Source organism: Nerophis lumbriciformis, linkage group LG22 (assembly GCF_033978685.3).
Source record: "Nerophis lumbriciformis linkage group LG22, RoL_Nlum_v2.1, whole genome shotgun sequence".
Taxonomy (NCBI): Eukaryota; Metazoa; Chordata; class Actinopteri; order Syngnathiformes; family Syngnathidae; genus Nerophis; species Nerophis lumbriciformis.
This window is the reverse complement of record NC_084569.2, coordinates 42,757,518-42,770,993: the sequence shown is the minus strand read 5'-3', so window position 1 is coordinate 42,770,993 and position 13,476 is coordinate 42,757,518. Positions and strand designations below refer to the sequence as shown.

General features: G+C 40.7%; 1 protein-coding gene across 1 annotated transcript in view; it reads right to left on the bottom strand.

Annotated features, from left to right (window-relative positions):
- Window positions 1-108: 108 nt before the first annotated feature.
- The window catches only part of casc3 (casc3 exon junction complex subunit), a 30,410-nt gene continuing 17,042 nt past the window's right edge, over window positions 109-13,476 (bottom strand). The window contains exons 7-11 of the mRNA XM_061973942.2: window positions 11,387-12,066; window positions 8,361-8,519; window positions 8,169-8,267; window positions 4,770-4,936; window positions 109-494 (exon numbers count right to left, since the gene is read on the bottom strand). Coding sequence (XP_061829926.2) covers window positions 348-494; window positions 4,770-4,936; window positions 8,169-8,267; window positions 8,361-8,519; window positions 11,387-12,066 — 1,252 coding nt within the window. The 3' untranslated portion in view covers window positions 109-347. The remainder of the gene's footprint in view (window positions 495-4,769; window positions 4,937-8,168; window positions 8,268-8,360; window positions 8,520-11,386; window positions 12,067-13,476) is intronic.

Here is a 13,476-nt window from a genome sequence, read left to right as displayed (position 1 = left end):
CTGCGTGCGCGCCGGAAAAAACGTCAAATTGATTTCCCTCTCCAGGAAGTGACGTGCTCGGCACGGCCACTAGAGGGCGTGGGAGTGCACATATTCAGGATTCCAACGTCAACTTGAAAAGCCGTCTTTATTAGGGAGGACTTTGAACAAAATACAAGCCAACATGGAAACATTTGATCAAGGAAAACACAAGTAGACTTTCTCCAAACTAACAGTCTTGGAATGCTGCTCCACGCCAACATGGCTGACAAAGTCTGAACGATGCTCCCGCCGCTTCTAAGACCTCGGCACAACAAACATTCTGAAGACTCACCTGTGGTCGGAGGTGGGGGGGGGGGGGAGCGGGGTCACTCTGAGGCAAATGGCACTTCCGGAGGGGGGGGCTTGACAGTGACGGGCTGGGATGTGCGGCGGGGGGGCGAAGGTTTGGGCTGGGCCTGCTGCTGCACCGTGTCATAATAGGTCACGCCCCCATAGGTCACCTGGGATTGGCCCTGGAGGGAGCAGGAAGTGGTCATGTTGAGAGCAGGAAGTGCTAGTGTGTCTCAATATGGCGGCTGCACCTATGACGTCATGGCGGGGCGTCAAAAAGTGCTGAGTGGCCAACAAATGTGCATCCCTCTCATGTCCCAAGATCCTTATTATTTCTGCTATGCCACTTTCAGCTTGATTTCTTCATATTTGTACAACTTGAATGTACTCTCATCATAGTTACTGACAGTGCACCTTCATCAAGTACAAACCCCGTTTCCATATGAGTTGGGAAATTGTGTTAGATGTAAATATAAACGGAATACAATGATTTGCAAATCATTTTCAAGCCATATTCAGTTGAATATGCTACAAAGACAACATATTTGATGTTTTTTTTTGCAAATAATCATTAACTTTAGAATTTGATGGCAGCAACACGTGACAAAGAAGTTGGGAAAGGTGGCAATAAATACTGATAAAGTTGAGGAATGCTCATCAAACACGTATTTGAAACACCCCACAGGTGAACAGGCTAATTGGGAACAGGTGGGTGCCATGATTGGCTATAAAAGTAGATTGCATGAAATGCTCAGTCTTTCACAAGAAAGGATGGGGCGAGGTACACCCCTTTGTCCACAACTGCGTGAGCAAATAGTCAAACAGTTTAAGAACAACGTTTCTCAAAGTGCAATTGCAAGAAATTGAGGGATTTCAACATCTACGGTCCATAATATCATCAAAATGTTCAGAGAATGTGGAGAAATCACTCCACGTAAGCGGCATGGCCGGAAACCAACATTGAATGACCGTGACCTTCCATCCCTCAGACGGCACTGTATCAAAAACTGACATCAATCTCTAAAGGATATCACCACATGGGCTCAGGAACACTTCAGAAAACCACTGTCACTAAATACAGTTGGTCGCTACATCTGTAAGTGCAAGTTAAAGCTCTACTATGCAAAGCCAAAGCCATTTATCAACAACACCCAGAAACGCCGCCGGCTTCTCTGGGCCCGAGATCATCTAAGATGGACTCATGCAAAGTGGAAAAGTGTTCTGTGGTCTGACGAGTCCACATTTCAAATTGTTTTTGGAAATATTCGACATCGTGTCATCCGGACCAAAGGGGAAGCGAACCATCCAGACTGTTATCAACGCAAAGTTCAAAAGCCAGTATATGTGATGGTATGGGGGTGTCTTAGTGCCCAAGGCATGGGTAACTTACACATCTGTGAAGGCCATCTAAGTGCCGTCTTTTTCAAGGACGCCCCTGCTTATTTCAGCAAGACAATGCCAAGACACATTCAGCACATGTTACAACAGCATAGCTTTATAAAAAAAAAAAAAAAAAAAAGGTACTTTCCTGGCCCGCCTGCAGTCTAGACCTGTCTCCCATTGAAAATGTGTGGCGCATTATGAAGCGTAAAATACGACAGCGGAGACCCCGGACTGTTGAACGACTGAAGCTCTACATAAAACAAGAATGGGAAAGAATTCCACTTTCAAAGCTTCAACAATTAGTTTCCTCAGTTCCCAATCGTTTATTGAGTGTTGTTAAAAGAAAAGGTGATGTAACACAGTGGTGAACATGCCCTTTCCCAACTACTTTGGCACGTGCTGCAGCCATGAAATTCTAAGTTAATTATTATTTGCAAAAAATAATAATAAAGTTTATGAGTTTGAACATCAAATATGTTGTCTTTGTAGCATATTCAACTGAATATGGCTTGAAAAGGATTTGCAAATCATTGTATTCCGTTTATATTTACATCTAACAATTTCACAACTCATATGGAAACGGGGTTTGTAGAACTCATCATAGTTACTGACAGTACACCTTGATCAAGTGTGGTGTTTATAGACATGCCTCGTCTTTGACACCTAATATCAAGAAATAATGGCTACTTTATTTGAATTCATTCTATTTCATGTCAATGTTATTTTGGAGAGTTCTGTGATCTTGTAATATAAAAGCTATTTTAATATTTTGTGGATGTCATTTTTTGTTGCCAAGCAATAGTTTTTTAGCAGTAAGCTAGCAACTGAGGGAAGATACAACATTGATGGACAGATTGACTGCTGAGCAGGTTGCTTCATGTGTGTGTTTAACTTGTGGGGAGAAAATAGCAACAATCTAATGTTGAAGACATTTGCAAAAAAAAAACACCAGCTGGAGATGAGTGAAAAAGAGCAGTTTTGGAACTGAGCAAATAAACCTGCCGAGTAGTTGTGATTTCATCAATGCTATTTCATAAGTGGAGTGAAACTATAAGTGGTGTTATCCACATGTTAGGGTTTAAACTGACTTTTATGCTCACGTGGCTCTTTGTATGGTGAAGGTTGGCCACCCCTGGCTTGTCTGCATGCTTTAAAAGGTCCATGTGCCACTACAACACGCAGGCGTGGGATTTCAACTTCATGAAAAAGAGTGAAAATATCTGGGGACCGCGGGTCTGTTTATGTTTCTAAATGATTCCATGTCAAAATATAAAGAGTAGAACAAAATGTCAGCTACTGTCTTGTTGTAAAACAGCAATGAAAATGAAAGTTAGCATTTAGACAGACTATACTGTAGCAAACATGTCTGCCACAATCATGTCTTCTTAAATGTGTATTCCAGTTCAGATTTGGGCTTACATGGCAAACAAGTTTTATCATACATTTGTCCAAATGTGTCCAAGTAGACACATTGTGGCTTTCCTGGACGTGGTCTACATGGCTAAAAGAAACATCTAAGGAAGAGAATCCCTCTGCCATCTTCCACTAGTTTTTTTGTATACGGCTGCGTTGACCCTGGATCTCAGGAAACAGAGTGGACCGACACCAGCAGATGACATGGCACCCCAAACCATCACTGATGGTGGAAACTTTACACTAGACTTCAGGCAACGTGGATCCTGTGCCTCTCCTGTCTTCCTCCAGACTCTGGGACCTCGATTTCCAAAGGAAATGCAAAATTTGCTTTCGTCAGAAAACATGACTTTGGACCACTCAGCAGCAGTGCAGCTGGTGTCGGTCCACTCTGTTTCCTGAGATCCAGGGTCAACGCAGCCGTCTACCAGCAAGTTTTAGAGCACTTCATGCTTCCTGCTGCTGACCTGCTCTATGGAGATGGAGATTTCAAGTTCCAACAGGACTTGGCGCCTGCACACAGCGCAAAATCTACCCGTGCCTGGTTTACGGACCATGGTATTTCTGTTCTAAATTGGCCCGCCAACTCCCCTGACCTTAGCCCCATAGAAAATCTGTGGGGTATTGTGAAAAGGAAGATGCAGAATGCCAGACCCAAAAACGCAGAAGAGTTGAAGGCCACTATCAGAGCAACCTGGGCTCTCATAACACCTGAGCAGTGCCAGAAACTCATCGACTCCATGCCACGCCGCATTAACGCAGTAATTGAGGCAAAAGGAGCTCCAACCAAGTATTGAGTATTGTACATGCTCATATTTATCATTTTCATACTTTTCAGGTGGCCAACATTTCTAAAAATCCCTTTTTTGTATTAGCCTTAAGTAATATTCTAATTTTGTGACACACGGAATTTTGGATTTTCATTTGTTGCCACTTCAAATCATCAAAATTAAATGAAATAAACATTTGAATGCATCAGTCTGTGTGCAATGAATAAATATAATGTACAAGTTACACCTTTTGAATGCAATTACTGAAATAAATCAAGTTTTTCAAAATATTCTAATTTACTGACTTTTACCTGTAGTTTGTCCCCTGCCCGTGGAGTTACACTAGTCCACTCTGTTCTTTTGTAGCATGTAGCTTAGCTAACTGCTACATGGGTCTAAAAATAGTTAAGCTACGGAAATCGCTACTTGTTTAAAAAGTAGCATAGCTACTGGGAAATATAGTAAAGCTACATAGCTTCCATTTTTAATGGAAAACCCTAGTTTTTACCACTGGATGATCAAAAACCATACTCATTACGTAGTTGTTGGCAGGTATGGCAAAAAGACGGATCAAAATTGTAGGTGGGAAAAAACTAAAAATAATTGTTTGTATTTTTACAGAGATAAAAAAGCGGGATTTCCGACTATAGACGTAAAAATCCCATGGCTGAACAAGCATGAAAATAAATGAGGATTAAGAGCTTTACATCTCAGCTCTATCTTAGCCGCTTTCTCTGAAATAAGGTCAAGGACCACAACATTCTTCTCTTAAGTTTGTCATTCTTGGACTTGGCGGGCCGTACATGTAAGGGCGGGGACAAGAGACGTAAGTAGACTAGACTCATATGGCTCTCTGGCAGCTCATGTTTCTTTGGGGTGAAGATGGCGTACCTGAGGGGTAGGGTACATGGCAGGGTACGGGAAAGTCATCACCCCTGGTGGAGGGTAGAAAGGTGGTGGAAGCAGTTGCTGCGGTTGCCCTGGCGACAGAGATACAGGTGGGCCTCCGTAGAGGGTGGGGTTAGGCATAGGGCCTCCTGATTGGTGGGGATGGAGACCTGAGAAAGTCAGAGAGATTATGGATGGTTATTATCACACCATCGGTCAATGTACTCACATTCATAACCAAGTTTTATTCTAAAGCATGAATACAAACAGCCACACAAGAAGAAACATGAGCCATATTGTTTTTATTTCAGCGTTTTAAGTGGGGGTATGATCATGATAAAGAAACATCATGCACATCCACTTCCTGTTGGAGGAGCGACCTCTCAGTCTAGGAGAGCACAGCCTGTGCACCAAGACATATTGCTCAGACAATACTGTGTTTATATGTCCTTTTCTAACATGTTGTAGTCATGTTAGCATTTCAAGGGGAATGTTGCCTATCACTCACAATCACTATGAAAGACATGACACATGGATTGTTTTTTAATGCATTGTAAATAAAGGTCCACTTATGTCTCCTACTGCGCCCATTAAATCCAGTAACCATTCAAACAACAATACTCCATTTACATTTGCTGACTTGAATATTAACAAGTATCAGTAATATTGTTATTACAAACGTGATCACTTCCTGTGTGCCTGTGTTGACATCATCGAGTGGTCTGCTGCTTCCTCGCTTCCCTGCTCCCTGTAAGTTTATTCTAGATCATATATCATGCCTCTCACCTGGACAGTAGAAAGCTGAGGACGTACTCTGACAAGTTGGAACACTTTGACAGCCACTTAGGACCCGGACATGGCGAAAACAACACCAAAATATGTCATTCTTCACCTAAATGGGAATATATCAACTTCACCTAAATGGGAATATATCATCATCCTAGCAGTCAGCATCCTAATGACAGCAGACTTTGTACAGTAAGTGATGTTTTATTATGTTTGTCTGCAGTGAGTAACAATCAGTGATAATGTTAAGGGGAAAAAATGGTGATGAGTTTAATGCACCGCATATGCTTAAAATGATAAAAATAAGTAAATATTATAAATGTTATTATATTACATACAGTATATACTTACATTATGTAAAAATTACATACTATGAATGTTACTACATTGCATATATACTTACATCATGTATATTCATCCATCCATTTTCTACCGCTTATTCCCTTTTGGGGTCGCGGGGGGCGCTGGAGCCTATCTCAGCTACAATCGGGCGGAAGGCGGGGTACACCCTGGACAAGTCGCCACCTCATCGCAGGGCCAACACAGATAGACAGACAACATTCACACACTAGGGCCAATTTAGTGTTGCCAATCAACCTATCCCCAGGTGCATGTCTTTGGAGGTGGGAGGAAGCCGGAGTACATATTACATGTTATTATGAATGTTACTACATGACATATATACTTACATCATGTATATATTACATGTTATTATGAATGTTACTACATGACATATATACTTACATCATGTATATATTACATGTTATTATGAATGTTACTACATGACATATATACTTACATCATGTATATATTACATGTTATTATGAATGTTACTACATGACATATATACTTACATCATGTATATATTACATGTTATTATGAATGTTACTACATGACATATATACTTACATCATGTATATATTACATGTTATTATGAATGTTACTACATGACATATATACTTACATCATGTATATATTACATGTTATTATGAATGTTACTACATGACATATATACTTACATCATGTATATATTACATGTTATTATGAATGTTACTACATGACATATATACTTACATCATGTATATATTACATGTTATTATGAATGTTACTACATGACATATATACTTACATCATGTATATATTACATGTTATTATGAATGTTACTACATGACATATATACTTACATCATGTATATATTACATGTTATTATGAATGTTACTACATGACATATATACTTACATCATGTATATATTACATGTTATTATGAATGTTACTACATGACATATATACTTACATCATGTATATATTACATGTTATTATGAATGTTACTACATGACATATACTTACATCATGTAAAAATTACATACTATGAATGTTACTACATTGCATGTATACTTACATCATGTATATATTACATCCATCCATCCATTTCCTACCGCTTATTATGAATGTTACTACATGACATATACTTACATCATGTATATATTACATGTTATTATGAATGTTACTACATGACATATATACTTACATCATGTATATATTACATGTTATTATGAATGTTACTACATGACATATATACTTACATCATGTATATATTACATACTATGAATGTTACTACATTGCATGTATACTTACATCATGTATATATTACATGTTATTATGAATGTTACTACATGACATATATACTTACATCATGTATATATTACATGTTATTATGAATGTTACTACATGACATATATACTTACATCATGTAAAAATTACATACTATGAATGTTACTACATTGCATGTATACTTACATCATGTATATATTACATGTTATTATGAATGTTAATACATTGCATGTATACTTACATCATGTATATATTACATTTTATTATGAAATGTATATATTACATGTTATTATGAATGTTACTACATGACATATACTTACATCATGTATATATTACATGTTATTATGAATGTTACTACATGACATATATACTTACATCATGTATATATTACATGTTATTATGAATGTTACTACATGACATATATACTTACATCATGTATATATTACATGTTCTTATGAATGTTACTACATGACATATATACTTACATCATGTATATATCACATGTTATTATGAATGTTACTACATGACATATATACTTACATCATGTATATATTACATGTTATTATGAATGTTACTACATGACATATATACTTACATCATGTATATATTACATGTTATTATGAATGTTACTACATGACATATATACTTACATCATGTATATATTACATGTTATTATGAATGTTACAACATGACATATATACTTACATCATGTATATAAAACCTCAATGGAGGTGTGTTTAAAGGCTTGATAGGCAAATTTGTAAAGTTCCAATAGGCACTGTTGTAAGCACACTTTTGATGGCATGTATTTAATATTTAGAATGCATTAAATAAAAACAACACCCATCATCATGTCTCTCATAAATTCCCAAAAAAGTACAGTTCCCCTTTAAGCTGTCCAGCATGCTTCTCTAGTCAATGAGCTGTGTACTCTGTGGATCATTTGAATTTAAAGGGTAATTAGACCGTTTACCGTCAAGCCCCTAGTTGGGAAATAACACTGACCAGGGTGGGGGATGTGCATCTCTGGCTGGACCAGCATGCCTTGGGGTGGGATGGGTGCGGCGCCATCGCCATGGGTATAAATTGGTCCTTGATACGACACTGGTGGGTAGAAAAGCAATGGATTGAACTTAGCAAACTAAAGAATGTATATCATCCAAACAATAGTGGAGCCATAGTTGAAGTATTTCTTACTGGGTTCATAGTAGTGTCCCTCCATCACGCCCATATGCACGGGCGCCGGCTCGGCGACGCCTCGTTGGCGTTGTGAGGAGTAGCGTTTGGCGCGGTTTGTACCGGCTGCAATCTCGTCCAAAGCGGAGAACTGAGGCGACCCCCCGGTGACGTGCATGCCTGTGGACAGAAACAATGTCAACTTGTACCACATCACTTGTACACTTCAAGTAGGCCTCAACTCTTTATCCAATATATTGTTTGCTATCACATGGTCAAGCAACAACATTACCTGGAGGTGCCCAGTCAGTAACCGGGCGTGACCTCAACCCAGATACTGAAACGTGGCAACGTTGAATTTACGCAAATCTGTGCCCGCTATGTGCCAAAAATGTAGCGGATTAGGTACCATCACTATTTGGTATGTAAATAATAGAATCATTTCCAATGCTGTTACAAAAGCTTTGGTTGTTGACGTGTGCAGTAACATTGGAACATTTCTGTTGGTATTATTTGATCAAAACTATTATTTACTGTGAGTATCTGTTCTATCTCCACTTCTGTTCAAATGTATTCTTCTCTTCTTTGATACTTCATCTACCTTTTGGCCAATACTCCCAATATGGGTATGGATCCCATACCAAGTAGTCCCAGGGGCAGTATCGGTCGTACCAACGCTGATACTTCACATTTTCAACATCACCGAGTGATCACAATTAGAATCAATTAAATGATTTCCTACTATCGGCTCTGATTTAAATACCTTTATTTCTGCCCCTAAAGTCCCCCTGTGCAAAAATATTTGATGGGTATTGTCGGAGGCAGATATTTACATATATCCGAATTTAAGTTGTACTTCTTCCATTTCTTTGTCATATTTGAAAACAGCTCGTCTTTTCCACTTCTCTTGATGCTCTGTCAGCAAGCAAACTCTGTGTGTCAACCTTGAGTTCTTTGGAATGTATTATGGCTAGGGAGACGTTGTGCTTTTGTTATGGCTAGGGAGGTGGAAGGGAAGAGAGGTTTTTGGCGTTGGGAAGGGAGACCATTTTGGGTGAGCGGGATAGAAGGTTCTAGGGTTAGACTGGTCTCAATCTAAAATGTATATTGTCAAAGCTTTGAGAATATATACAACAAAATACCTATTCTGTCTCTGGTGGTTTTTCAACTCAGCTTTAAGTGTCGGAAAGAACTTGGGAGCGAATTGTGACTTGAATTCCCTGGGAGGAACAACTGGTCCAAAACGCAACAGTATCAAAAAGGTCACTGTAGTATAGACCATATTATATACCGTACTTGGTATCGTTACGGTCGATATTTGTATGGATCAGCCCGTCTCTTGCAGTTAGCATATCCTCCTAGGGCAGGGGTGGGCAATTAATTTTTACCGGGGGCCGCATGAGCAACCCGAGCACTGCTGGAGGGCCACACCGACAATATTTCAATTACATTTTGCTCAAATTATTTTTGATATACCGTAAGATAAATAATAATATTTTCATTTAACCTAACTTATCCTTATACAAAAGCAGATGGCTTTTGACGGTTTTATTTTTTAACACTTTCTTACACATCACTTCCTGATGTATATTACAATGCAAAAATGTCAATTTCTGTCACTTTATCCTGCATCCTCTTTGTTGTGAACGTAGCACGCCTGTAAGGTGATTGGCCAAGAAGGAGGAAGCGTTGCTGTTGCAGAAATGAGGAGTGAGGATAGACGTGCGTGTGGAAAGATAAGTTGAGCTGTGTTAGTATAGGTTGCTCAATAAAAGTTTAATAAGAGCGTCAGACTTGGTGTACACTTCTTCTGGACGCTACAATTGGTGTCAGAAGTGGGATGAAATGCCTCCCAGTTCGCCTTGCCATCAAACCTGGGAGTCTCCATTGAGGGCGGAATTCCCCCATGCCGAGCAGCGTGCGCTGCACCTGTAGACGCTGCCTCTCTCCTTCCATCCTCCCTCTCTCTCTCTCTCTTTACGACGAGCTCACGTCCGGGATTCACACAGACATCTGCAGTCGCTGCCGTTCAATCTTGACAAAGTGGCCAGGAAACATGGTGGCACGTACCTCCCGATGACGTAGCAGGCTGAGCACACAAGCAGCGCAGTATGCTCACACAAGCAGCGGCAGTATGCGCAAAGTTTGACTTCTGACACCAATTGTAGCGTCCAGAAGAAGTGCACACCAAGTCTGACGCTCTTTTTAAACTTCTTTGAGCAACTTATACTAACACAGCTCAACTTATCTCCTTCCTTCCACACGCACGTCTATCCTCACTACTCATTTCCGCAACTCAAGAACACAACATCAACTTCAGCAGGTGGTTACACGATATTCTTTAAACACAGCAACCTGTGTACCACAAATTAAACACACGGCTTTACCTTTCATTTCTGTAAAGAAATACTTGGCAGTCCATGTCTTGTTGAAAACACGCCATTTCTTTTTTTAGCGTCTCGGGGATAACCGGGCATCACTTGTCGCTGTGCACCTTCACTCACATGTTACACACGGATATACGCCCATAAATAACACTTTTCAAAATAAAAGCAGCACAGTTGTATTGCACGCACAACGTAGATGTTTTTTTAAATTTATGTTGGTATTTGTGATTGCAGCTGTTCACATTCACTCACAATCACGCACGAGCATACGTCCACACGGAAGTAATACAAATAACGCTTTTCAAAACAAAAGCAGCACACTTGAGATAGATACTTTTTCAAATGTATTTTGTAATTTATGATTGGCCTCACGCGGGCCGGACAGGGACGTACAAAGGGCCGGATGTGGCCCGCGGGCCGCAGAATGCCCAGGTCTGTCCTAGGGTGTGTAGTGTAGCATGTTTAGCTATTCCTCGTCCTCCAGTGATAATACTACTTTATTTGCTGCCATGGATCAACATGCATCAACATGCATGTTGCATGTTGCATGATGTTGCATGATGCATCAACATGCATCAACAATGCATGTTGATGCATTGTCACCATTTATAAGGTTAGTGTTACAAATGATATCATCTGTATTTTATTCTATCCTCTTACCTCTAATGTCAGAGCGCACGTACGACGTGGTGGGGATGTGGTTCCAGTTGTGGCCCGACACCAGACTGAGTCGAGCCACGTCTTGGTCCAGATCTTCGGCGCTTCCCGCCCCCACCTGGTTCTTTCCAACGCCCTCGCCAGCCCGGGTCACTGCCTCCTCCACAGATGGCTGCTTGCTGCCCAGATCGGCCGGCCGGCATCGAGTCCTGCGAGCCAGCGAGTACGACTTCCGCTCGACAGGTCGTTCGGTTGGAGGCGATGCGGCAGCCGGTGTCTTGGCGTCGTCGGCGGAGGACGATCCAAGCGCACTTCTGTCAGCTCCTTCTTGGTGTTCCAGCGCTCGTCTCTGTGACGAGGAAAACGTTACGCTGCTTAAGGTCCGCTTCTCTTCAACTCTGCTGCCCGGGAGGTGGTCCCCAACCGTGGAGGCAGCGCCCCTCCCACGCCCTCCATTGCAGCCCACTCCCCTTTCTGCTGCAAGCTCCGACGGGGGCTTGGGACCAGCTCGGTCCCTGGGATGACTCTGAGGTGACTGACCGGAGGCATGATGCAGGGCTCTGCTGCGAGAGACATTGCTGCTGTGCGGGGGAGCAGCGCCTCCTCGGCTGCTCTGCCAGGAGCGAACAGGGCGCTCTCCCCCCTCCCGCCATCGTTTGTCCCTGCTGGGGGACACGGAGGACCTGCACAGACACAAGTGCTATAGTTTTACACAGCAACATTTGAAGGGATACGCTGACAACTTTTCTTGTCGTCACTGTCAGGAGTCAGTCCTTTTACTTTCTGACAAAGGCATGGGAGCGATAGCGGATCACTACAAAATAATGTCGGCAGCCGATAACAGTGCCTTCATTTTGTTTTTAGGCATGGTCAAGTGCTGAGTTGTGTCAAGTATACGGTTGCAAAATTCAAGGAATATTCAAAGTTGGAAATTTTCGAGGGGAATTAACGGGAAATGAATGGGAATAAACATTGAATGCAACATGCTAGATCTTGCAGCATGATTATTCGCTCAAACAACCTGTTTTCATGCAAATTCAGTAGAATTTCAACCCTGCACTGTGCATTCCTCCATCACATGTGCAGATAATTCCCAACATGCTCCACACTACAGCAGGGCTATTGAGGCCACACTAGTATTTGAGCCCAAGGACTTGATCCAGTCAGTTAAGTGTTGATGGGGTAAATATATTTGATGTATGGTATTTAAGTGTAATATTGCTTGTTACTGTATGACTGTAGACTACTCCAGCAGACTAGCTGTTCCTGTACTTGTTCAATGATTTTGGGGCCAATATCTCTAGCTAGCTAGGTTTATGTACCACCACAGTCTCATAATGAACCCAAAATATTTCTCCGTTAGCCGTGATGCTAATTTTCTCTATGTTAAATCCCATTCATTTATGCTAACAACGTTAGCGATCCGAATTGACCTTTTTTGTGATGTGTAAAGTTCAAGTAGCAAATACTGAATGAAAAGGTGTAGTTTCCTCTGCCTTCTGTTCTGCTAGCCATTCTGTTGTCATACAAGAATGTAGCTTATAGTTTGATTTAGCATGTTCATTTATTCATCTAGCCTATTTCTATTCATTTGTCCATCAGTCAAATATTTTTAAAGACTACTCCAGTTGTTTACTGACTATTTATATCTGTGTGTGGCATTGCATTAGTCTTTTACAAGCTTCTCATCTTATTCTACACAATAAGATGGACGGTGTCCAACTTTGAATACCGTATATTACCAAATAGTAGCCCGGGCGTTTATTTCACAAAATGGGGTCAGACCCCGGGCGGCTATTAGGACATGGGCGGTTATTTGCACAAGGCGTTTATTTATTTTTGCACCAGCCTGCACCAGGCCATTATTTGGTTACAATGGTTACTGTCCAGTATTTTTTTTCGTACAAAAAACTTTAAATGTAAAAGCTATTGTAAACATACAAACAAAAAAACAAGAGATCAACATGAGGGAGGCTATCAAAAGACAAGATATCAACAAGGCCTTAACATGGCAGTAGTGCAACAATTGTCAAATAAAATACCAATACTAAAAATAAATAAACTTTTTAAATAAAGCAGCCTACCAGGAAAAA